This window comes from Dysidea avara, chromosome 14 (assembly GCF_963678975.1).
Source record: "Dysidea avara chromosome 14, odDysAvar1.4, whole genome shotgun sequence".
NCBI lineage: Eukaryota > Metazoa > Porifera > Demospongiae > Dictyoceratida > Dysideidae > Dysidea > Dysidea avara.
Genome location: NC_089285.1, coordinates 14033163 through 14057717, shown reverse-complemented (window position 1 = coordinate 14057717; position 24555 = coordinate 14033163). Strand labels below are relative to the sequence as shown.

At 39.3% G+C, this 24555-nt stretch overlaps 1 protein-coding gene and 1 long non-coding RNA gene across 2 annotated transcripts; one reads left to right on the top strand and one right to left on the bottom strand.

The window, feature by feature from the left end:
• Positions 1-225: 225 nt before the first annotated feature.
• LOC136244535 (ubiquinol-cytochrome c reductase iron-sulfur subunit-like) lies at positions 226-19493 on the bottom strand. Its single transcript, XM_066036115.1, has 3 exons — positions 19233-19493; positions 14511-14672; positions 226-653 (listed from the first exon to the last, which is right to left on the bottom strand). The coding sequence occupies exons 1-3, from the start codon at positions 19405-19407 to the stop codon at positions 313-315; spliced, it is 678 nt and encodes a 225-aa protein (XP_065892187.1). The 5' UTR covers positions 19408-19493; the 3' UTR covers positions 226-312.
• Positions 19494-19783: 290 nt separating this feature from the next.
• Positions 19784-21250, top strand: LOC136244913 (uncharacterized). Its single transcript, XR_010695646.1, has 2 exons — positions 19784-19951; positions 20002-21250. It is a non-coding gene; the product is annotated as an uncharacterized lncRNA (long non-coding RNA).
• Positions 21251-24555: the final 3305 nt, after the last annotated feature.

Below are 24555 nucleotides of genomic sequence, written 5' to 3'. Positions count from 1 at the left end.
TTCTTGGGATCTCAAAGTTAAACCTATACAAAATCAAGACGGTGGATATATAAAAGAATTCTAATTTAGTTTTTAAAATAAGCATCATGGGGTAAACTGTTCCAATCATTTATAATTTTCACAGAGGGGGGTTTGTCCGAACCACTTGACCTGCAATGGCCCCTTCACTGTTAGAGGTATGTATTCTGTGAAAATTCCTCAAAATAATGCTCAGACCACAAAGTATTAAAGTATTGAAAATCAACCTACTAACTGTTACATTCAATACATACAGATACAGTTAAAGACAATTAAACACAACAGTGGTGTCATTCACCCAATAATAATAGTTTCATCACTTAAGAACTTGTATGGTGGCACCTGCAGGTTGAGTGGGGCAGGGCCTTTCCTTATCCGACCAGAAGTGTCGTAGTGTGATCCATGACAGGGACAATAATAGCCCTGATAATCACCTTTATAAGCAATAGGTGTGCATCCTAGATGCGTACAATTGGCTTCTAGGACTTGCCATTCTGGCCGAATGGCTCTGTCATCATCAGTTTCTGGATGACGTAGAGTTGTAATGTCAGTTTTCCTTGCTTCTTCTATCTCTATGGGGGTGCGATGTCGCACAAAACAGGGCTTTCCTTGCCACAATATTGTGACAGTATTCCCTAAAATGTAGAAAGTCAATAATTAACTTCATTGTCAACACTTTGACTGTTCTACATGCAATTTTAACTGCAACAACAACTGAACATTGGAAAACACTGTCTACAATTATAGGCAAAGAAACATTACATGTGCTTTACTGTACACATTGTACTCTCATGAAAGTTGAGGCTTTTGTTGTAATGCACAAATCATAGTCACAAAATAGAGAATGTGACTAAAATGCAGGCTCATAGCATCCCAAACACAATACCTCAAATTCTATATGTATTTACCTGTATAGCATTCCAAACACAATACTAAGGACAACAACAATATTGAGCATCTAAATGTGAATATAAAGCATGTTTGAGCTGATGTTCAGCTCTATGTTTAAATAAAACAACAAAGTAGTATTGTAAACAAGGTTAATGTAAAACATAACTTTTAGCAGCCTTAGCTAATCAACTATGACCTCGAAGCAGAGGGTTTATTCACTGTCATCGTAGTATTTGGTATAGTTTCTGATGTTTTAAGTCCAGTCTGTTTACAAGTTTGTAATGTTTTCCTTTTGCATTTTAATCATGTCCGCCTTTTGCGATATGTTCAACATATTACACAACTCAGATATCCATGACACACAAGACACAAATTTTCTGTATGTGGCAGCCCTACATGTTTTCATACATTTACTAATTTGGGTATGAAGCCTGGTCGCCATTATTTTTATGTGGACCAATTACAACCACAAAATTAATTGTTACCGGTTTTTGCAATTGAATTCATCACATTTGTAATTGACTTCGTCAATAGAGTTTGTCACTTTTGCAGTAGATTTCATCCAGTTTGCAATTGAATCAGTCGGTTTTGCAACTGAATTAGTCACATTCGCACAACAGTTCATCATAATTACATTGACTGCAATAAACCAGTCGCTCATCACAAGGTGGATCATTTTTGCCATGGAAAATAACACTTGTGACACCACAGGGTAACTGGAGCTGGTTATAAGTGAAGCCATTGAGTTAATTAGCTTGTTTGCAAGTGACCACACCCTAATGCTGTTGAAGAGGCTGTAGCAGAACAATTGTTGCCTTATAAAGAGTTGTTTACATAACAGTTGTACTTCATTAAGATCATGAAGTAGCTGCTACATCTTGTTTTCGTGTTCAATGCAGCTGCCAATTTTGGTCTTGTGCAAAAGCGACAACTCTACTGCAAACGGGATAAAGTCAATTGTAAAGGTGATGAATTTAATTGCAAAAACCTGTAAACCTCCTTAAAACACACAAAAGTCAACAGCACTTCATACGAAATCTCTGAGTTTTGCTATCACATACAACAACTGTGACACTAGTATATTAAAAATTATAAATTTAAAAATGAAGTAGGGATCCAAGCGATGAAAAGTAGTGAAACAAGAAATGAACGATGGTAGCTATTACAACATAGCTTGATGGGAAATCCCTATTTTGGCATGGTATAGCAATTATTTTGTGTTCAATGCCAAAGTAGGGATTTCCCACCGAGCTATGCTGTAATAGCTACCATCGTTCATCTCTTGTTTCACTACTTTTTATCGCTTGGATCCCTAAATTCATAATTTAATATACTAGTTTGTTTAGTATTTTGTTAAGGCATGCAACTAGCCATAAACATGTGACTGTTCTATTAGGTGACTGCTGTATTAGAGTATCTCAAGTCAGCCTGCAAAGATGTGCACTTGTCCAAAAAGGGGCGGAGTCATCGTGGCTTCGATTGATTATTAGAGTACTAGCATTGGTACCTGCCCTACGTGCAAGACCATTTTACATTTTCACATTAACCACAATAACATGAATCAATGCATTAGTGTCCTAAGTAACATGCATGGTGGTAACTTTTGGTGATCCATTTCTTGGACACCGCAGATAGTGCTGAGAAAAAAAAAATCAGAAGTTGTACAACGAACAAGTCAGGTTTTACTGAGACGGTCACTTCTTACCAAATGAAAAGTGACAAACCTGCAATCTTTCCCTAAATCCTGTAAGTTTATTTTGTTATATACTAATGAATCATGGACATGCGGAAGGACTCATGATGTGGTATGCATAGGTTCTCCAGTCATAATTATGCTATAAAATAAGTAAACAAACAAGTATAAGGAAAAATTAGGAATTTTAAGTCCGATTAGGGATCATAGGAAAAAAAGTAGAGAAACAAGGAAGGTCACCTACACCTTCAAATATACAAGTGGACCTTTAACCCCTAATTCAGTCTATACCTATGACTAAAGCAGAGATTAAATGTCTGCTAGTAAATCTGCAGGTATAGGTGATCTCCCTTGTTTCCCTGCTTTTTTCTTTGATCCCTATCAAACTTAAAATTCCTAATTTTCCTTCTACTTGTAAAATAACAGATTTCAGAGTTTTATTTTTCTGAAATACACATACTGTTTCCTTTTCACTTGATACTCACTGGTGGACATACAGTGGAACCCCTCTTAACAGACACCCCTGAAAGGCGGACAGCCTCTTTATAACGGACAATTAATAAAGTCCCAAATGCAACTTCCAATACCTGTGTGCATTAATGCCCCACTCAATAGCGGACACCTCTCTATTCCATAAACCGGACACTGTACAATTCCCAGACATGGCAAGCGCTACAGTACAACACCTCACTAATCGCAGACACAAGTAACAAAGGTTCCTTGCCAGTTACAACAATCAATCAAACTACATCATTTAATGCAGAAAACACTGCCTCTGTAGCTATTGCCTATTCTACAAAGTACGAGAAGCCATATGAACACATATGCAATTACTGCTGTTACCCAGATCTTCAGAAAATAGCAGCTGATGCACTTTAACTTCTCCCCAGTGTCTCCAAATCACAGGAATAGGGAGTAATGTACTAGAAGTTGGGAGAATGCAATGAAGTGCCGTTAACTTTGGAATATTAACAATAGACCATTGGTAATCTGGCTATCATGTGAGATCACATGACTTCATGCTAACCAAGGTCAAGCATGTCTTAATCCCAAAGTAATGATCAGGGTTCTATCACTATTTAGTGGGGACCTACATACCCATACAAGCTAGTCAGAAGGTCTAACATTTGTCCCCACTAGAAGGGGCCCATGAAGCACTCATCCATTTACCCACACAAGCAATCGCTGTAGGTGAATGTACTTAGATGTCCCTCCAAATACAATTATCATTATATTCATTCATTGCCACAACCAATATTTGCCTTGGTTTCTAAAACCATGAGGAACCAATCCTGTAGTTGAATATGATAACCTCAAACAACTGCTTGCAGAGACTGAGGTGTTACTACGTGCCACAATGCATAACAGCTTAAGTTCTGTTTACGTTTCTGATTCATATAGACACTATATGAATACTTCTTTCTGATCCATTTACTATCCCAAGCGCACCTTGATAAAGCCTGAGACTCTGCTACAAGCTGATGAGGCCTAGTCCAGGTGTATAGCTCAGTATTTAAGGGTCTAAATAGTAGGGTTTTCACCTAAACCAGTTGTAATTGTGTTAATTAACTGCCCTCCTCTACTGCTATGTCCTGTGTAAAAAATAAAAAAAAACTTAAACTGCATTGAAGGCTTGTTGGAATTTCAGTAGAGATAGTTGTAATCTCCCCCTGAAATTAAACATCTTGAAGGTTTCCTCTTCTTGCAAGGAATAACAACAATGCAGAAGAGTTAGCATCCATCCTTTCCAGATTAACTTGTATGTCCTTGAGCTGTAATGAACTGCTCAAAAACCAAAGACAAAACTAGTGGTTGGTGTAGCTGAGTGGTCTTAACATTGCTGTTACCAATATGCTTGCTTAGTTCCTTCACTGGAATGTTACTCAGGTAAAGAGGTAACTTTTTTTGATTACACTGGGACTATCCTGTAGGCCTTCTTACAAGCAGTGAGCCCTTCCCTTTGCTATTATGTATCTGGGGAGCCATGTACTCCAGGACAAGGAAACCATTTCTGTACTTCATTTACACTATCCTCACTTGGAGAGAAAATGTTGGCTATCGAGCACTGCTTTCCTGGCTTATTTTTCTAAGGAATGAGACCCACTTGGCAGCAGGCCTCTAGATCTACACATGTATCATAGGTCTTGCTCCCTTTGGTGGTGTAGTTTCCCCATTCTTTAAGTGACATCTGTCTAAATACTCATTATTATATGGGGATCACAACAGTAGGGCATGAGTCTGCTGACCTCCAACACAGGACCTAATAAAACTGATCCTAACCCTATTCCCTTAAGTATACAATGAGCAAACCTTGGTATAGATGTCCTGCTAGCTCTCTAGTTTACTGTATTCTTGACAAGCATCTCCTGGGATGGGCAAGGAATATAAGGACACCAATAGCTAAAGGCCCTTGTGTGATCCATATATCTATACCATTAGTGAGGACTTGCAGCCCTGAAGTTTATAATAGGGAAAACGGATCAAAGTTACACACCACAAAGGTGGAGAGGCAGTCCTTTCCCCTGTAGACCAAACCCCATTCAGGGCCGGAGGAAGCAATTCTAAAGTGGTCAGGCCAAGGGATAGGCACTATGAAATTCTGAGCACTTTCGGTTGTGTAAATGCTAGGGGGATCTGGGGGCATGCTCCCCAGGAAAATTTCAAATTTGCAAGCTCTGAGATTAAATCTGAGACTATTTTCACCTGTAAATTCCCTAGCATATTATTGACTAACACGTTAAACTCACTGCATGTAGCTACATCAAATGTTCACATTGATTTCTTACATTATACAGTTGTAACACATGTAAATACAGTATTGTTCCCTTTTGTTAGTTATGGCCACTATACACATGCAGTGTGAGTTATAACTAGCATTTGAAACTGCCTAATATAACTTAGCTTATCTAATGTGATGAAGTCACAACTCAGTGAATAGCTAGTTAGGTACTAAGCTACAATAGCGGAGGAAGTAGTTGATATGAGGGGAGGCTAACCGGAATATAATACTATAGAGTCTCTGGCAGCAGGGAGTCTGGGGGGCACAGACCCCAGAAGCTGCAGCTGTTTTAGCTTTCACAATGTCTCAAAGTTCACCAAAATTAATTTATAGCAATTTTATAGGTACAATTTAAAACATTGTAATTAAAACAACATTTTAGGGTATTTGAGCATTCTATTAGAGTATATTGATCTTTATCACGGTTTTCAGCCCCAATCAAAAAAGGATAATTTCGGTGTGATATCATTCTGAGGAGGGGCTAAGCCCCCCCCCCCCCCCCCCTTCTGCCACCTATGCTAAGCTATATGCTTAATCTTACCCTATCATGTTATGCTGCAGCGCTCAAATATTATTCAATTAGCTATGTACGCTTCCATACAAATCTATTCATACTTTGCATTTGCTAGCTGCATAAAGTGTTCGACAAATAAATCAGTAGGCTAAATACCTGGGTGCTCTATTAGGGTGACTGTTCTATTAGAGTGTTTCGATCTTTTCCATGACCGATTGTCACGTGATGTAAGTATTCTACTGGTGTTATCACAATGCTTGCACGATGCTTTAGACCTAGCTATCATTCACAAAAACACGGCAGCATAATTGGCCAGTGTTTATCAGCAACTCGGATACTATATTTTAAAAATCAATGCTGAAAAAGTGGTCAGGCTATGGCTTGACTGGCTGGACCGCTTCCTCCAGCCCTGCCATTGATCTCATGTTCTTTCCAAAGAGAATTACCTAAGGATTAAAAGAAAATAATAACAATTTTGGAAGAACATGAGACCAATGAGGGATGCCTTATCTCAAAACGCGAGGCCATTAGACGGTATGCTGAGCTGCAACAATAATAACATGGTGAATTTCACAGTCCATACCAACAAGCTGACATTCTTCCTGAAAAGAAAAACATCAGTTAGACTACTTTATGTGCTTAAAACACTACATTGGTAGTATAAGATGTCTAGCTCAGTCTGCTATAGACTATTTGCGCCAACAATGCTGATGAAACACCTGGTCTAGAAAATCTCTCTAGTTTTGCAGGACAAGAGGGTGCGCACCTCCTGGAAGACTGTTGTGGGAGGACAAAGGCCAAGAACACTAACTATCAAAAGACCTTTGTGTGATCCACACCTTCATGCCAACTTGCAGCTCTGAGATTAAGGTGGCGCTAAAGCAATAACGCGCATTCTTGACAACAATCAACATGGTCTCAATTTAAGACATATCGAAAGATAGTACTTAATTTTGCATACAAATAAACTATGCATACAGGAATCTATCATTTGTAGAGAGTATAAAGCATAGAACTGCTCTCAAACCAAGAAATCGGTGGTACTTAGTGGACCAGAGAAGACACGTTATCTCTCAACAACCTCAAGTTTTAGCTCCAATACTTCACATTACTATTACAAGAATCATTCTACGTATCAATAAGCGGAAGCGATTTACAAGTCGAAATATATGGCATTTACAAGCAGATGAGAGCCTTGTTCCTCCGTTTGCACCAAGCAAAGAAGCCATACAATGGATATATGATATACCAATACAAATTATTCAGACACTATTGCTTACCATTCATATGATTCGTGGCTGGCTACAAAGAAAAGATAATGTTTATAACAGGCTATAAGGTGAGTAACAAATAATAATTATTAGTGGCACTTGTTTTCACATTGTCAAGGCTGTTAATTTGTTGTAAAGGTGAGTTACATTCCACCTGAACTGTATAACAGCAGCTGCTTGTTGTTTTTGCTAACAACTGGTTTATTAATTAGCTCCTTACCACAAATTGAGTATGTATTTGCTATGGCTTCTTGTGCGGGTCATTGCTTCATCACCACCTTAACAATAGGGAAAAGGATCAAAATTTACACACCATAAAGGTGGAGAGGTAGTCCTTCCCCTTGTAGACCAAACCCCATTGGTCTCGTGTTCTTTCTAAAGGGAATCATCGAGGGATTAAAATAATAAAGTTGGAACAGACCAAAGAGGAACATGAGACCAAAGAGGGATGACCTTGTCTCAGATTGAATTTTTAATAGTATGCTGCCTTGCTGATAAGTGAAAACATCAGCTATACTCTATGTGTCTAAAGCACTGATTTATGATGATAAAATTTCCTTAGACATATGTGGATGAACCACATAGTCTCTGTTGCGACAATTTTCTAAGGGCACTCCAGCTTCAAGTGCAGCCCTCTGCAACATTATCTCCCACTCAAGTGGTTTTGTACAATAGCCCCAAATTTATTTGTAACAGAACTAACTCATAACTCAATGCTCGGGTTTAGCGGAGTTATGGTATGCTCAAACTTTGACCATATCCATTGAATTGCATAACTCTGACCTTCCACTGTTATCAAGCCTATGACTCCAATAATGAGGCACATTTACCTTTGTGCCATGTAGGAAACACTCCTGCCATACCATACCATACCATGCCTGCACAGGAGGATGATTATCCCTCTGCAGATACACTTTATATTTTGTGAAGAAAACACCTCCCTACACCACTATGGATTGACGACAGATGAACCTGTTTACCCCACATGTAGGAAGCCCCCCCCCCCCTACATTTCACAATACTACTTAACTCTTGTTTTGGCTATAGCTCTCTCTCTTATGAGCCTTTTACCTTTAAGAGCTGTGAAACTGGACCAAAAAGGCAACAAGTCATCATACATTAAGATGAATCTTACAACAAGTGAGATATCTATGTTGAAGAATGAAAAGAGTACCCAAACCAATCCTTTTTGAGTGAAAATATTAAAGATCAGTTATTTGATTATGATAAAAATATATAATAGCTGATAAATGAATCTATAAAAATAACGGGTCTTTGAATGATCAGTTAACCAGTTAAGTTTCACAGCTCTTTGTGCCAGGTAGGAAAAACAGCTACCATACCATAAGGTGCCCATGCCAAAAAAAAAAATATATATATATATATATATATATATACCGTAGATTCCCTAAAAATTCGGCAGAATTAAATTAATTCTGTTCAGGTCTGGCCGAACAATTAGGAAAAAAATGTACCAACCCGGTGCTATTGTTGAATTTTTAGGGATCTATCTCTAATACAGTCTGCACGCTTCATGGCTATGTTATTTGCGATCCATTTACTGCTTACTTTCTAGATTTCTTTCTACAGGGACCAACAGGAACGCCTCGAGGCGGAGCTGACGATACCACAACACTCACTTGGCCGCAGCGCTATACACTATGATTGCCTACATTATCCAGGAGGGATGGTCAATGTCATTACTACATCGCTTTTGAATACAATCACCCAGACGTAATATTAAAGATTTCAACAAGTAATAAAAAAATAGAAACCACAATCAATAATATTATTAAACTATCTCGTGATAAATCTTGCTACCAGATGCTGCATGAAGTGTTCCATGGCTTAACAAAGTGTTATCTGAGGGTGTATCATGTGGGGCCAGGAGAGATTTCATTCTGTGAACAGAAACGAAGATCGTTTTGCTATAGCCGGCCGTGATGTCACACGATGATATCGTTGGGTATGTTCCCTGAACAATTTCACACTTGGTGCTTCATACAGAATCGAGGTAACATATTGTGAGATCACTGGGAATCCTCAGTACTCAAGAGACCTTCGTCAAACTAGTACTCCAAGTGCCAAAAAATTAGCGTGCTTATAATTAAAAACTTTCCTGCGCTTGCCGAAACTTAAGAGCACATTGCGTTCAAAGCACGGGGAGTGCCGAATATTTAGAGATGCCGAAATTTTAGGGAATCTACGGTATATATATATATATATATATATATAACTGTCTGCACTGCAGACACACTTTGTATTTGACAAAGAAAGCATCTCCCTGCACCACTGGGGATTAACAATAGACAAACCTGTCTGTATGAGAGCTGCACCACTATGTAGGATACACCCCTACAATAAATTCAATCACTTGGGACACATTTACCATTGTGCCAGTTAAGAAACACACCTACCATACCATAAGGCACCTGTGCCAAGAAAATAACCTTCTGCACTGCGCTGCAGACACACTTCATATTTTATGAAGAAAGCACCTCCTTGTACCACCACTAGGGATTGACAACAGATCAACCTGTCTGTATGAGAGCTGTACCACTATGTAGCCTACTTTCACATCAACAATTCCTCTTCCCATGCAGTGTGAAGGATACTCCTGCATTACCACAGGGAGGTCTCTTCCTGGTGTGCTAAGATTGATTTACCAGCACCAGGAGTTGCATTCAACTAAAGCACAAGTGCGTTCTAAATGACAGTTTTCAATACCTTCTCTCCAATGTAATAGTAGATAAAATTACAATTAGTAACCATTTTTATTCTATAGTAACCACTATATAGTTTATTCAATTAATGCCAATGAAGTAGGTAACTCTTCTATGAAGTATCACATAGAAAAATGACTGCCCATATTTCAACCTTCAGGATTGTACAGCTATAGCTATCTCCATAAAACTCCTCAATTTAAAACATGTCAATCCATAGAAGTGTTACATTTCCATGTACTTCTGTTGCATCTTTCAGTCAACTTTTGTATTTCAACATATACAAAATTTTGGACCATAGACTATTCATTTTTCCAAAATGGAAATTTCAGGGGTTAACCTGCACAATGTTCAGGTTGTTACCTACCCCTTGAATCAGTTTTTTTTCTTTTAGACAGGGTACTTGTAGTTAATAGAGGGTAGCCACTGCTATCGCAAAGCTCACTTCTAAAGGACTGTATACCATTCCAGGGACTGCATTGTGTAAAGGAACTTGAAATAACGGGTGAATTTTTTTTTCAATAGAAAATCAGTGTTGCTGGCAAGTGACTTGGCTTTGTGCAAGAATGTTGCCCATTCTAAGAGTGAGCCTTTTTGTCCCCACAAACTCTACTGCGGGTGCCTAACAATTCCACTAAGCCAATGCCAACTTGCACGCTCGGTCTTTGAAAGCCATGTTCTGGCATTGGATATATGGCGGCTGCCACTCAGTCTGTGAATTTGCAGCTACCCTCGCAACTACCCGCACGTCAGTGCAGCCTATATACTGTAAAACTGGTCTTACAAGCTAGCTGTAGTTCCTTACTTGAGATTATGGTGACTGCTCACGAGTTAGCAGCTTACCGATAAAGGTTTCTGTTCAGTTCACCTCCTTGAGGAGGTTTGGTTACCAGTTGCATGTTGCTGCATAACCAGATGGGGCTGTGGACCCCGTGACCATGGCTTACATCGTAGTCATCCTGACTGAGGGTTGCTGCTAGTAGTTGCTTTCCCTAGTTTCTGATCAACATTATCTTACCACAGGAACTAAACACAGCAGAGCAACTTTCATTCCGCTGCTGCTGCTGCTGTGTAGAATGCTACAACTGAGTGCCTGTCTAACTGGTTCGACTAGTTTTATTCCCAGGTTTACCTACTCAGATATCGACACTATTTGTTGCTTGTCTCCACTTTCCCATGGGCCTAATGTAGAGGAGGTTGGACATGTTTACATAAGCTGTACATTTTCATTGGAAAATCTTTGTTTCAAGACAATTTTATTAAAACTATAGTGCATTTGAAAGTTTAAGTATTTCTAAATCTAACGGCATGGTGAACCCCAGCGAATCCCGCTGATTTGGCTGGTAACAAAGCCAGAGTTTAAAGCGTCAATAAAATAAACTAGGCAGATGCTAGCAGCATCGTGGGGCGAGCCTGAACTGAATTTAGAAGCTATAGCTAGCTAATGATACTATGTATACTTTTACAGGCACTGCGGCAAGATGGCAAAGTCAGTACGAGGAGTCAGCATATTGTTGTAAATACATTTTGATGATGTAATGTGAAATGATGAAATGCGCTAAAGTATAGCCATATATGATGTATGAGATAAACGAGTGGGAGAGTGCGCACGTGGTGGCACATGTGCATTGACAAAAAAGCTTCAAAGCGGTGGCACACTGTCGCGAAATGAATCGAGAAATGGATGTATCCAGCATGAATGAAAGTGATTCTGCAACAGTACATGGAGTGTTTGTTGGTGCTGTTTCTCACCAGCATTCAAACCACTATCAATATAAACAAATTATACTACTGAATAAATTTAATTAAAACGTACTAATCCTGCCTTCTCTGCTGTAAGATTGTGTCCCTTTGCTGTTGTGTCAATTGAGTACGTCTTCTTCTGCTACTTTCTCTGTTTCTCCTTCGTCTTTCTTCCGCTTGCTCTGGTGTTTCACGATCTCTTCTCAATCTATACTGCTCTCTTCTTCTTCTAAGCCGTTCTTCTCTATCCATTATGTACCATCTATAGCCAATCTCACCGTGATAACATGTGGCATGGTTGAGGACACGAGCAGTGCTGTACCATGTATAGCCAATCTCAGCGTGACAACACGTGGCATGGTTGAGGACACAAGCAGTGCTGTAATCTACGCCGCTTATTTTTCCGTGGCACGGTCGACGACACGAGCATATATGGAAGTGCTGTAATCTACGCCGTTTATTTTTCCGTGGCACGGTCGACAACACGAGCATATATGGAAGTGCTGTAATCTACGCCGTTTATTTTTCCGTGGCACGGTCGACGACACGAGCATATATGGAAGTGCTGTAATCTATGCCGTTTATTTTTCCGTGGCACGGTCGACGACACGAGCATATATGGAAGTGCTGTAATCTACGCCGTTTATTTTTCCGTGGCACGGTCGACGACACGAGCATATATGGAAGTGCTGTAATCTACGCCGTTTATTTTTCCGTGGCACGGTCGACGACACGAGCATATATGGAAGTGCTGTAATCTACGCCGTTTATTTTTCTGTGGTACGGTCGACGACACGAGCATATATGGAAGTGCTGTAATCTACGCCGTATACTTTGCCGTGACATGGACTACAGTGGGCATTAATTCGGTAAGTTTTCTGATTTCTTTTGTAGTTGTTTGCACATGGTCCATGACACGAAACTTACGTGGGCGACTCGCTAGTGTGGGGCTCGCTCAGGCTCGCCCCAATTACGCAAAATCAGTTTATTGAGGAAGGTAGTACAGCGATCTCAGTGTAATGCAGTGAAGGGTCATTATAGAAAACGTACGTGATAAGTCTGGTGAAGTTGTATGCATCAAATCACAATTTATGAATTTCACCCCGAATCTGAGAAAACAAAGTACATAGCCTTGAAGCCTACGTGAAGGACGATCTGAATATCTAACGAAACCCAGTGAACTCCATCATTTTTCAGTTTAGTGACTATTGAGGGTCACATGAAATAGCAAAGAAAAGAATGCAATTAAGAGCAATATATTTAAATAGCACTTATAGCGTGTCCAACCTCCTCTGAGCCTAATGCATAGCATGCATATTTGTACCCACAGCAATCAGTGAACCACTATTACCATAGAGACACTTTTAAGTTAATCAACCCTTAGGTTAAATGAATAAACTACACTACAGGATAAACTACATAATCTGCATAGCCAACCATCTTGACAACTAATCAAATACCAGACAAGACTTTATGGGAACATGCATAAAATTTTCGTGGTGCCTGATTTTCTGGATGGTAGAGGCTACACACCATAGGTAACCCATGCTCAATAACATCACTTCTGTTGTTATTAAACTCATCATATCTGGTTCACATGGTACCATACATAACCTATCTTGCTCCACCATTTGGTCTAGTCTCGTGCATGCATTAAAACAAAACCCCTTAAATAAGGATACCTCCATATAAAAGACACTTTTCATTTCCCCAATGGTGTCCATCTTAGGGAGTTACTATTCAGTGGACTGGATTACTGGACTGGAACACTGGACTACCATATTTTTGGTTTTTGCACATTCTATAGTTTGATTTATGGGATCTTGCTAGTAAGCACCCTTAGGGCACCTGCAGCCCACTTCTAAACACCGAATACAAACAGTGGAATATGCAAAAACTGTAATTTCGCTACTGTTCATTATGCCAATATACAGCACTTACTCCTTACCCTGGTGTGTAGTAATGCTGCAGGCAGCACAGGGAATATAGCAATAGTTAACCAGCGATCAACTTGCTGGTAGACAATATCCTTTGAGATATCCTTAGAGCAAGCTAGTCTCAAATGGCCAACCTCTAGTTCAGTACAGGGGCTTACCAATTAGAGATTTTTTGCCACATCATTATACCACCATACAGCACTTGCTCCTTACCCTGGTGTGTAATACTGCAGGCAGTGCAGGGAATGTGATTGAGCATTAGTTAACCAGTGATCAACTTGCCAGTAGACAATATCCTTCGAGATATCCTGAGGAGCAAGCTAGTCCTGCTAGTTTCGCCGCCAGACTTCTGTTTCAACTGATCAATTAAAGATTATAAGCGCCACGGTAGTGAAATAAAGTTTTTGCATATTCCACTGCTCGTCTTCAGCATTTAGAAGGTGCCCTAAGGGTGCTTACTAGCAAGATTCCATAAATCCAACCATAGAATGTGCAAAAACCAAAAATATGTCAGTCCAGTAGTCCAGTCCACTGAATAGTAACTCCCTCCATCTTAGAGGGGTTCCACTGTATAATCTTTGCAAAACATCACCAGAGAATTGCTTTGAGTGGAAGGATGCTACACAAGATGGTTTTTAGGTGTGTGATTCTTGCAGAAAACATGGGCGATGATCCCTTTTTAAGAAACCACTATCATACTACATGAAAATAAAATGATTTGGTCAAAATTTTTGAATGTCCCCAAATTTCACTAAGCTCTTTTTCTTGCCATTGTCTAAGTGCAGTGATTGATAATAAGCATTTTGTGTGTTGTTACATGACCAAGTCTATTCCCTAAGATGGTTTTTAGGTGACTTCTGTATTAGGGGTTTGAAGGTAATCCTTATTGCGAATAGTGTGGTTCATGATATACGTTAATGTGACTAATCCAAATAACTAACCTTCTGAAATTGGATTTAAATTTACTTCGGTCTTTGCAACTGCAAGGGCTGCTCTTGTTGGTCCCTTGGAGGCAAATAGGCCAGAGACCACTTTCTTGGTGGCCGTGAGGGTGGCCATCACCCCCACTGCCGCCACTCCACTGTCCAGTAGCTTTCTGTTATCTGGAAGAATACAAATAACACAAATAATACAATACACTACAAATGGTTTCGAGCTACATTCTGTTCTTAAAAAACTGACTAGGCAACTAAGCTAAGTACCCTACATTTGTTTTAAAGTATAGTCTATTTTTATAAGGTCTCGTGTGAATATAAAATGAAGAACTACCACATCTTGAAGATTCAAACATGCCATCATACAAGTAGGGACCACAAAGGTTTGGGTGTGGCCCTAAAACCCAGCCTCATTTTCCCTGACGATGATGAAGCAGTATTGGTTTGGTAAAACTAAACCCAATAAAGCCTTCAGATCAACCCAAAACACTTGCTATGAAATTTGTTATTGAATGGAATTTTCATTTAGTGCCTTCAGACTAGCATAACTCGATGAAATTGTCACATATGAATCTCTATTCCGATTCAATGGGTAGGTAGAAACTAAGAAAAAAACATCATAAATCAGGAACAGATTAACACCGAGAAAGTTTCTGTATATATGTATAGCAGTTATATGTATTATTCTTAGCAACACAGATTTGTGTATCAGTAGTCTCAACATACTGTTCAAGTTCTGAGGACAACATCCGTAAGGGGAGGATGGATTGTATGAGCAGGTAGAGGATACAAGGTATAGTGTTAACTAGTGGTATTGCTCTCAAGTTCCAACACTCACAGCACTTAAAAGCTAAATCCATAAATAGAATCCCCTCTTCTGGATGGTGCCCTTTGATGGAGTGAACAATAGCACTGTTGACCAAAGACATAACGTATATCGCAAATTGTTAGGTGGAAAAGATTCGTGGATGTGCATAATCTGATAGAATTTTTTTTGCAGTTTTTGATTTTTCTGATTTTTAAAATTTCTAGCCACCAAGTACACGTGCTTTAATTTTACTGCGTATAATAGCTACAGGTGAGTTAGTAATCACCTATATGAGATTCATAGATACCTACTGCAATTTGAAGGTCATAATGGCAGAACCGACAGAAGAAAGAGAACTCGACAAGAGCAGCTGTGTTCGGGGGCATCGCGTTTATCAAAGCTATATGGTTGCCATTCATTAGTGAACAGTTAAATTGTAGAAGAGAAACCAGTAATACGCAAGACAGTTACGCTGTAATGGTTACCCGTATAAAGGATGCAGCAATGGTAGGGCACGTACCTTGCTTTATGTTAGCTGTTTATTCCACTGTGAGAAAAAGAAACCACTGGATAATGGTTTCTACTAAGTGGTGTAAAGGTACTCAAGTAGCGGTACACAATTCCATTCTTTACAAATTTGATACAGAAACACGCTGCAGTTACGCGAATGTTTGAGCTAAACAGAGCCAATGACATGATAATGATGCCAATACAGAAACAAGAAGGGTCATCCGATTGTGGTGTTTTTGCCATAGCTGTCATATGACTTCACTGGCATATGACGAAGAACCATGTAAAATAAAATACAAGCAATCTGACCTATGAGAGCATCTTATAGACTGTTTCACAAAAAAGCTCACTAGTTTCCCAAAGAGTAAATAGCTACTCTCCATTAATTGTGTGCGAGATGTTTAGCAATATTTTGTGACTGATAATTTGTTTGCTTTTGTTAGTTAGGAAGTTGTTATTATTGTACAATCACTTGTTTAAAGTGAAAAGGTATATAGAGAGCTTGCTGGTCACTAGAAAGTTTCAGTTCCTTCTGTTTCTTTGAAAGGTAAGGACTAAGAGTTTTTTTTGAATATAATCCTTGGTACTACTCTCATTTTCCTAGTGATTAGGTATACATGTAACATGCCAATTCTAACGGAGAAGTGATAGAGGGTAAGCAAGCAGATGTTGTACCCTGATATATGAGTTGGGGAGGGAGAAAAAAGCCATCAAGGGTTACTGTAAAGATGCCAGTTATTTGACATTTGTCATCGATTCCAGCAATAGGTACTCTTTTGAGCCTTGCTTTTCCATGGTCCATGATGACACTGGGACACATTTTAACCCTGTGTGATCCCAATTCACTATCAAGGGTGGAGGAATTTCTTCCATCATCATGATACCTTTAATGCTGTACAAATAGTTGGTCTTGAGTTCTTCAAAATTTTCAATGGCAATTTTTGCCTTAGTATTGTCTTTTCTCTTTACATAGCCCATGCAGACGAGCACATAGTGGGCCCAGTCTTTTGTAAAAACAACATGCCCACCATTCTCTGCCAACATGTTGCTGTCCTTCCTCCTGGCAATTGCCCTGGCACTGGCTATTGCTATCTGCCTGTTTACAATGCCCCCCACACCCCTCAGTTCTATCAAGGATGTCCATACTTGCTTATCAATAGTATTGCCAAGCATTAACAGGTGGCCCATTTTCTTTGAAGGTAATTTTGTAATATTCATATTTCTGCCCTCTTTTCTTCGTATTTCCAGTTCTTCCAAGTATAGTTTTTTCCAGCCATGAACTGTACTCTCCTTAAGTTTTATCTTTAAAATCTTTTGCAAAATGACGAATTGCTTTGATAATGTTATGTTGTGCCGTGTATTTTCCTATAGTTGCCCTCTGTTCATCATCTAGCTTCAAATACGCTGAACGCTTACCACTAGAACTCTCTGTGGCTGCTGTCACTTCATCGTTCGCTGCGTTGATGATGCTGCTATCCAATTCTTTGCTCAATGGTCCTGAAGGATCAGGAAGGGGCTACTACCACACACTGCGGTTAACCATTGTCAAACTATAGTCACTTCAGAAAACCAACCTAAAGGCTTGGACACAACTATTAACATGAAAATACTACCTTTAAGAAATAATTCTACATCAGGATTAAATGGATTGTTAAAACATGTCATGTGCTGGGCATTAAATAGAAACTCCAAGTGAATATTTCTAGCATGCCTATTAAGTAGAAGCAAACTACTTGGAAATGGTGCGCAGTCTGCTAAAAACAATAATTGGTTCCATTCTGGCCTACCCATAATGTCACATGACAACCAGGTTCAGAAATAGCATTCCAAGCACGTCATCCCATTATCCCACTTCCAGTATGTAGATCATTCCCTGCTACCGTGATGTGGACACTGGGAACAAGTTAAACCTTATTTTACAACTTTCAATCTTGAGCCAATCTTCAATCGCTAGCAACTTTTATTATTTGTATCATATCAGCTCTGCACCATAACCATAGTAGGCATACACAACACAGTGCCCCAACACTTAGACAATATGTGAGTCCCAGTTCCAACTTACAAGTTTCACTTCCAATAACGAGATACCAGGAATTAAATGGAATTTTTGCTATGCATTGCACAACAACTGCATAATTACATGTTATTTATGGCAAAATGTCAGCAGATTCCCAAGATAAGTACATACAGCGGCAATTTTTATAGTTACAAGCTACAGGGATAGCATTGTGTCTGATCCTGTGAGTTACAAGATTTACCGACAAAACGCCTGGAAAGCTAACAATGGATTGGAAATGCAATACAGTTTAAGGTTACGGGCTCAATACGGTCACGTGACATTTATTGGGCACAAGAGCATTTTCAATAGGCACAATAGATTTTTGTCAAGTTCACCTAGAGTTTTCTAGAGTTGTGAAACTTAACCGCTTAATCAACCAGTTATTTTTATAAATTCAGTTTTTTTTATCATAACTGGATAACCAATCCCTAATATTTTCACTCAAAAATGTATGGTTTGGGAACTCTTATCACACTTGGTGTGGGATTCAGCTTTACGTATAGTGACTTGTTGCTTAGGCCACTAAAAGTATAATCAACTAAAAATTTAAGGTGCACGTAGCTTAAAATTAAGTCCAGCACTACCATCTTTTTTCCGCAGCCAAATACAGCAAAAGCTGTGGGCTCTATTGGCATTTCTGGGGCATAGTGATACTGTATAATAAATTTATTAGGTCCTGTGGAAACGTTTTTGGCGTGTTTCTTCCCAGTGACTCAGATACAAGCATTCAAAGAGCTTGTTTCACTCGAAAAAACTACTAAAAGTTCAATAAAATGTCTATACAAACAGGACCTAGATATTTTAGTTGTTTAGTCACTTGTGTTGAAATTATAAGGATTCAGTAATCTGTTAGTCTGGTTTTTGGAGGCGCATTTTTATAAAACATTGCTCTATTGTGGACCACACACCAAAGAACAGTTGTTGTTCTGTAGTAAAAACAAACAAGCACAATTAGTTATATTAACACAACACAGTTGTTGAAATTATTTATCCCTGCTTGGTTTACAGCAGGTTTTGTAATTTGTTCCACCCACGCATTTTAAACTATTCCGTAACCTTAATGCTTGTTATAGCAGTCTAGGAGCAACTGCACTTCCATAAATCACATAACCATATCAAGCCCATAACAGCAAAAGTAGTATTGTTTTCATTACATACTGGAATTGAATGGAGTTAAAATATCAGTCAATCCTGTGTTATCAGTGTTAGTTAACTATGCCAATACCAGCTAAGAATTATATGCGAGCAAAACAAAAGGTATTTCTGAGATGCCCACTAGCGCTCTTTAATTAGAGTTTATAAATTGCAACATAGTTACCCCAGTTCTGGCAAAACACTAGTGAGAACTTACAATATTTCTTCTCTTCTTCTATCCAAGGGCCCTTCTGTTCTGGAGTGTTCTCTTGTGCAACAGCGCGGTGCAGTAGAATAGGCCATGGACGTGGCGTAGGAGCGCACGGATTGATTTTCCTACCTAACACAGTGCTGGTGTTGACTAGTCGTCTCGCTCCTACCCAAGCTGCCATTAGTTCCAGAATGTTTCGTTGCTATGGACAATATCCGCAATGAGAATGACGTCAAGAAGGTTACGGTATAGTCACGGGCAATCATTCAAAGTTTTGAATGTCTATCGACACTTTTTGAGAAGCCAATAAAACCAGTCTAGCAGCGTGAAAAGTTTTAAATGAAGGTGAAGCCCTTCATATTTAATGTTTTTATGTAGCTACGGTGTAGTTTGAGGCAGGTGGAACACTGCAATTTGTTGTAGTAACACAAGTAAGCCCGGCCGGCCCGTACATCGCTCAGCTCCCAGTCTCGCGTGGCCAGACCGCTTTTTCTCAGCACGGCGCTTATCGATTAAAATTATAAGCCCCTTTTTCGAGCAGGCGCTTATAATTTTAATCGATAAGCGCCGTGCTGAGAAAAAGTGGTCTGGCCACGCGAGACTACTCAGCTCCAGCTGTCACTACCATGTTTTTCCGCCGCCAAATACTAGTCTCGCGTGGCGAGACTAAGACGGCGCAGAAGCGGTGGACTTGAAAGTCTACTCCGTCTAATAAGTCATAAATGGTTAGTTAATCGGTGGAGTTGAACAGTTATTCTATGTATTTTGCTGGTAGGACGCAGCTAAACTAGGAATTTTGCCACCGTCTGGAGACCGCGTGTCACGCCGTGTGAGCTGATGCTTGTGGTTTTTATGAGGGATACGACACCTTCGCAAATCTGTGCGTGATTTGAAATTGGATTTGTGATTTGAAACGTCACGCGTGATTGCCATAGTGTGATTTCTAAGGCTATTACTGGGTTCTGAAGGACATTAGTTCTTGCATAGATCCTTATAAAAGATCTATGGTTCTTGTTTAAGAACTAGTATTGTATCACTGTAAGCTTGTATTGTTTATATATATGTTTTCGAGACTAGTTTTCAAGCAGCATTAAGTACTTGCGTGAGAGAATCGCTGGAGATTTGTGATTTGGAACTGAAGGAAGTACGTGATTTGTAGAGGTGTCATATCCCTTGGGTTTTTAAGTTTAACAGGTGCGCGCCCACAGTCCGGCTCTGGGCGCGCACTGGTTTACTGAAATTGTTTGTGTGTGTACTTACCTACCTATCTATGTTTGTCCGTATGCAATTATGTGAAGCCATACAATTTCCATTAAGCAATTGTCTGTTTTCACCCACACTATCTAATTGAAAAAATTTTAGTGCCAATAACTTGTTCTAGTAGCACGAATTCTACAGGAATTTGTATCTAAACAACCTCTAGTAGCTAAGACCATCTACATTACCAGATAAAACTCTTCGAGATAGATTGATTTCTTTACAAGGATATACACTGCATAAACTACAGCCTTCTCTGTCTTATTTCTCTACAATGGAGTAATGCAGTGCCTAACTGTTTTACTTACAAACATTTCTTACTTTGTAGAACAATGTGACAGAGTCCTTTTTGTGTATAAAAGTATAACAGCTTGAGAAAATACATTTTCATGGTGGTAAAGCACCCTGGAATTAAATATCTTTAAAAATCACTGTAAATATCTGTAGCCTTGTAGAGAAACACTTTCCCAATGCCTGTACCAAATTTTGGTGGCCTATGGCACTTATTTTGAAGATGTCAGCTGCATAGTGAGACTAGTTGGCTGGCAAGGGTGTGCTCTGTGTAGCACAAATCATGAGACATCAGTGCTAATCAAACTGAAGCCTTCAAATATCATTACTTGTATCAACATCAGTAGCCAAGAAGTCTGATGGAGTTGGTTCTTTCCAGTGCTAGAGTCAGGGATTGTACCAGTCAGTCACATGACCACCAACATCCTGTTCAATTAACCTTGTAAGGTTTCATATTACTTCAATGAATGGTAAAAGCAGCTTGCATGCAAGAAGTAAAGGCAAACTGAAGTCTGTATTAAACTTCTGCATGGTGCTAGGCGGTATTGTATTTTTGCTTCTGGTATTGAGAAATATCTCAGTATCCAGTATTTCATGGTATCTCAGTAACCAACTAATGCACATTTTAATCAAGCTGGTAATGGTTATTTGTGTTAAAAAAATTCAACCATTAATCTGTAGCTGCTTGTATATATACTACTACAACTACAACTACATGGCTAACAGGTTTTAGACAATGGTATGCAGCATTTCGTTTGATGTGTGGAGGTCTATAATTAGTGAAGACACCTCCTACCAGGTATCCTATTGGTAAGACACCTGTTTACAACCACAACAGGTAACAAGACACCTGTTTACAACCTCAACATAACAATTGTAATTTTGTCTGTCATCATTTAAAAAAAGAAATAAAACAGTTTAAAAGATTAGTACAAGGTTTTAAACAGTTCAGTAAACACATAAGTAATCATTTTTGAGCACACCAGTTATAGTTGTAGTAGCAGAAAGTCACTTGAAGTTAAAGTTAATAGTGAAACCAGAGGCTCCCTCAAAGTTCCAAGGCATAGTGGGAAGGTTAACATTAGGGCATACCTTTTGTGTGTTTTCTTTTTGCTCTTCTTTGATGCTTGCCTTTTCTTCAACTTTTGGTGTCTTAACAATAGTTCCATTTAATACAGCTGACGTTAACTCTTCAAGTTTATCTGTACGTCTCTTGTATGCATGCACCCCATTGACACTCCTATGATCAGTGCGTTGCATTATGGAAGCTTCGTCCAGTTGTGCTTCATACATTCTGGTAGTTGAGGTAGCTCGCAGAGAGTGGTTTGTGAAGAAGCCAGGTACTCCAGCTTGTTTCAGTAAACGAGGTATTGTTTCTGCCAGCTTATTATGCCCAATGGGCACATGGCTATACCAACAATTTTCTGTTGGATTCTTTGATGGAGTCAAATGCAATGCATTGTTTGGGTGATCATTGGGACACAGTTCACTATATCTAAGAAACAAGTGCACTAAACATCGCGATGGATTGTCTGTATTTGCATGATGAATGACACGTTTAGGGGTAAGTTTTCAGCTCTTTAATCCCCCTTGATTAGTTTTAGAAATATCTTTATTGTACATGATGTATGGTACCATACCTTCCTTGCGGACAACAGTTATTTGACTTGTGTTGTGTCGAAGACGCCGATGTTCTTCTCCACTCCTAAGTGCAAAGTTCAATCCATTTTAAGTATACCAGTGTATCAACAAGGACTTGTGGGCTGTGATCACCCAGTAAGCCACTTTCCCATAGTTTGTCTTCCATCTCAGCAGTAATTAACTCTGCTTTTCTCTTTTCAACGTACTTTCCAGTCCTATTTAACTGCTTCAGCTTACCATCCAGCACACCACGAAATTCAGCAAACGCACCATCTTCGAATATATTAACAACTTGATCAGTATTTTTCACACTCCGTTGAAGACCACAGCACAATTGATATAAACTATCAGGGTTGTATTCTTTACCTGACATCGCCCTCGCTTCAAGGATAAATCGACATAGCCAGAAGTTCATAGCTTCCACCTTCATAAGTACAAATGTTTTTTCTAGTACGTGTCCACTCCCTGCTTCATCAGAGGACAACTTTTCCACTCACTGTGTAGCCCAATTAAACCAATGCCCATTCTGTATTCTGTTGTGTCTTCTTTGGAATAGCTGACATTCTTACCATTGAAACGTCGCTGGCACTTTTAGCACAAGAAAACCTTGTACTAGCACAATTACTTTCTGGTTGGCTTCCTGCTTCTGTCTTAAGGGTCAGTAGGGTCTTTTGTTCAGACTCAGGTGTACTTAGCTAACTGTTTTTCCACTTCCTGTGATGCTTCGAGTAGTAATTGATCGATGGCTTCTTCGCTATCATTATCTGCCCTTGATTTCTCATACAATTGTGATGCTTGTATAAGTAATTCATCCTCAAACTCATCAATCTTAGTGTCGTAATCATTGAGGCAATTATAAGGCGGTTTGTCCTCCGGAGTGTCACTAAACAAGTGCATAAAAATTCTACCAAATTTTTCAGGAACTGGCTCACTAAAATCCCCACGATATATCAGAGACGGACTAACCACCGGCACAGCGTTCGCTTCCATTGTCTAAAACACCTAGACACTCGTAATACGGTGTCTTCGAGGATTTAAAAACCTGAGGTGACGTCAATAATTACCGAGGCTGATCCCGAAGACACCTATTACGAGTGTCTAACATTACATAAATGCATTTTTGCTAACTGCCACAAGTAGGCTGGCTCTACAGTATAATCTGAAACCTCACAGTTTACTGTTAGGCAGGACTTGTGGTCACCACCAAACCATCAACACATAACTTAATTAAATACCAAAGACCTGTGAATACCTTTGAACTGGTTTGGTGATAATACCACAGTATATTGCCCAGCACTACTTCTGCACACCCAGCACTACTGCACAAGTAAACTTTGCTCTGAGGTGGTTTCTTTTTTTGGCGGTCTGAAATGCAGGTGTAGTGGCTCTCCTTAGACTTTCTGAATTATTAATACTAGCTATGAGTTGCATTCTTGGTTGCATTGTCTGTAGGTGTAGCTGAGATATTATTTTAGGATGCACAGTTACATGCATCCCAATTAATGCTCACTTTCCTGTTGATTTATTGTCAGGAGGGTGGACACGATATAAGCGCTACTGAAAATTATTAACGTTAATTGAATATTTCTAATACCAAGACTAAAGTGAAGTGATAAAAACTGTTTAGCAACAGCCACACTAATTTATCTTTTGCTTCTTGTGACAAACGGAAGCAAATGAGTACGAAGGTGTCCTATTTCCTCCTTGATTCTCCATGAGGACATGCTAGCGACATCCACTTTCCTTTCTCTAATTCCATGGGAGCAAGCATCTATATAATAGGAGGCTTATTGTATATCATAATACCTTCTTCAATGATTGTTGGGCTCGGATACAAGCTTATAAGGTGTCTCTAGAGTACAACGCATCGATTCCACTGACAAACTTACTGCACATGTGATCCTCTATAAATTCAAGAGTGGGGTAGACCGGCTAAATATACTAAATGTGAAGCACACTTTCGAATGGTGCTTATTTAAACTTCGCTGAAGGCTTGGTTATACTTTTAATACAAATGTATGTGCTCACATGCGCATTTAATACAAATGTATGTGCTCACATGCGCATGTCCATCCTCCTCTGATATATTGTGTACCCCGTAGAGTTGATTTGATACGAGACGATTCTATAGAGCATATTA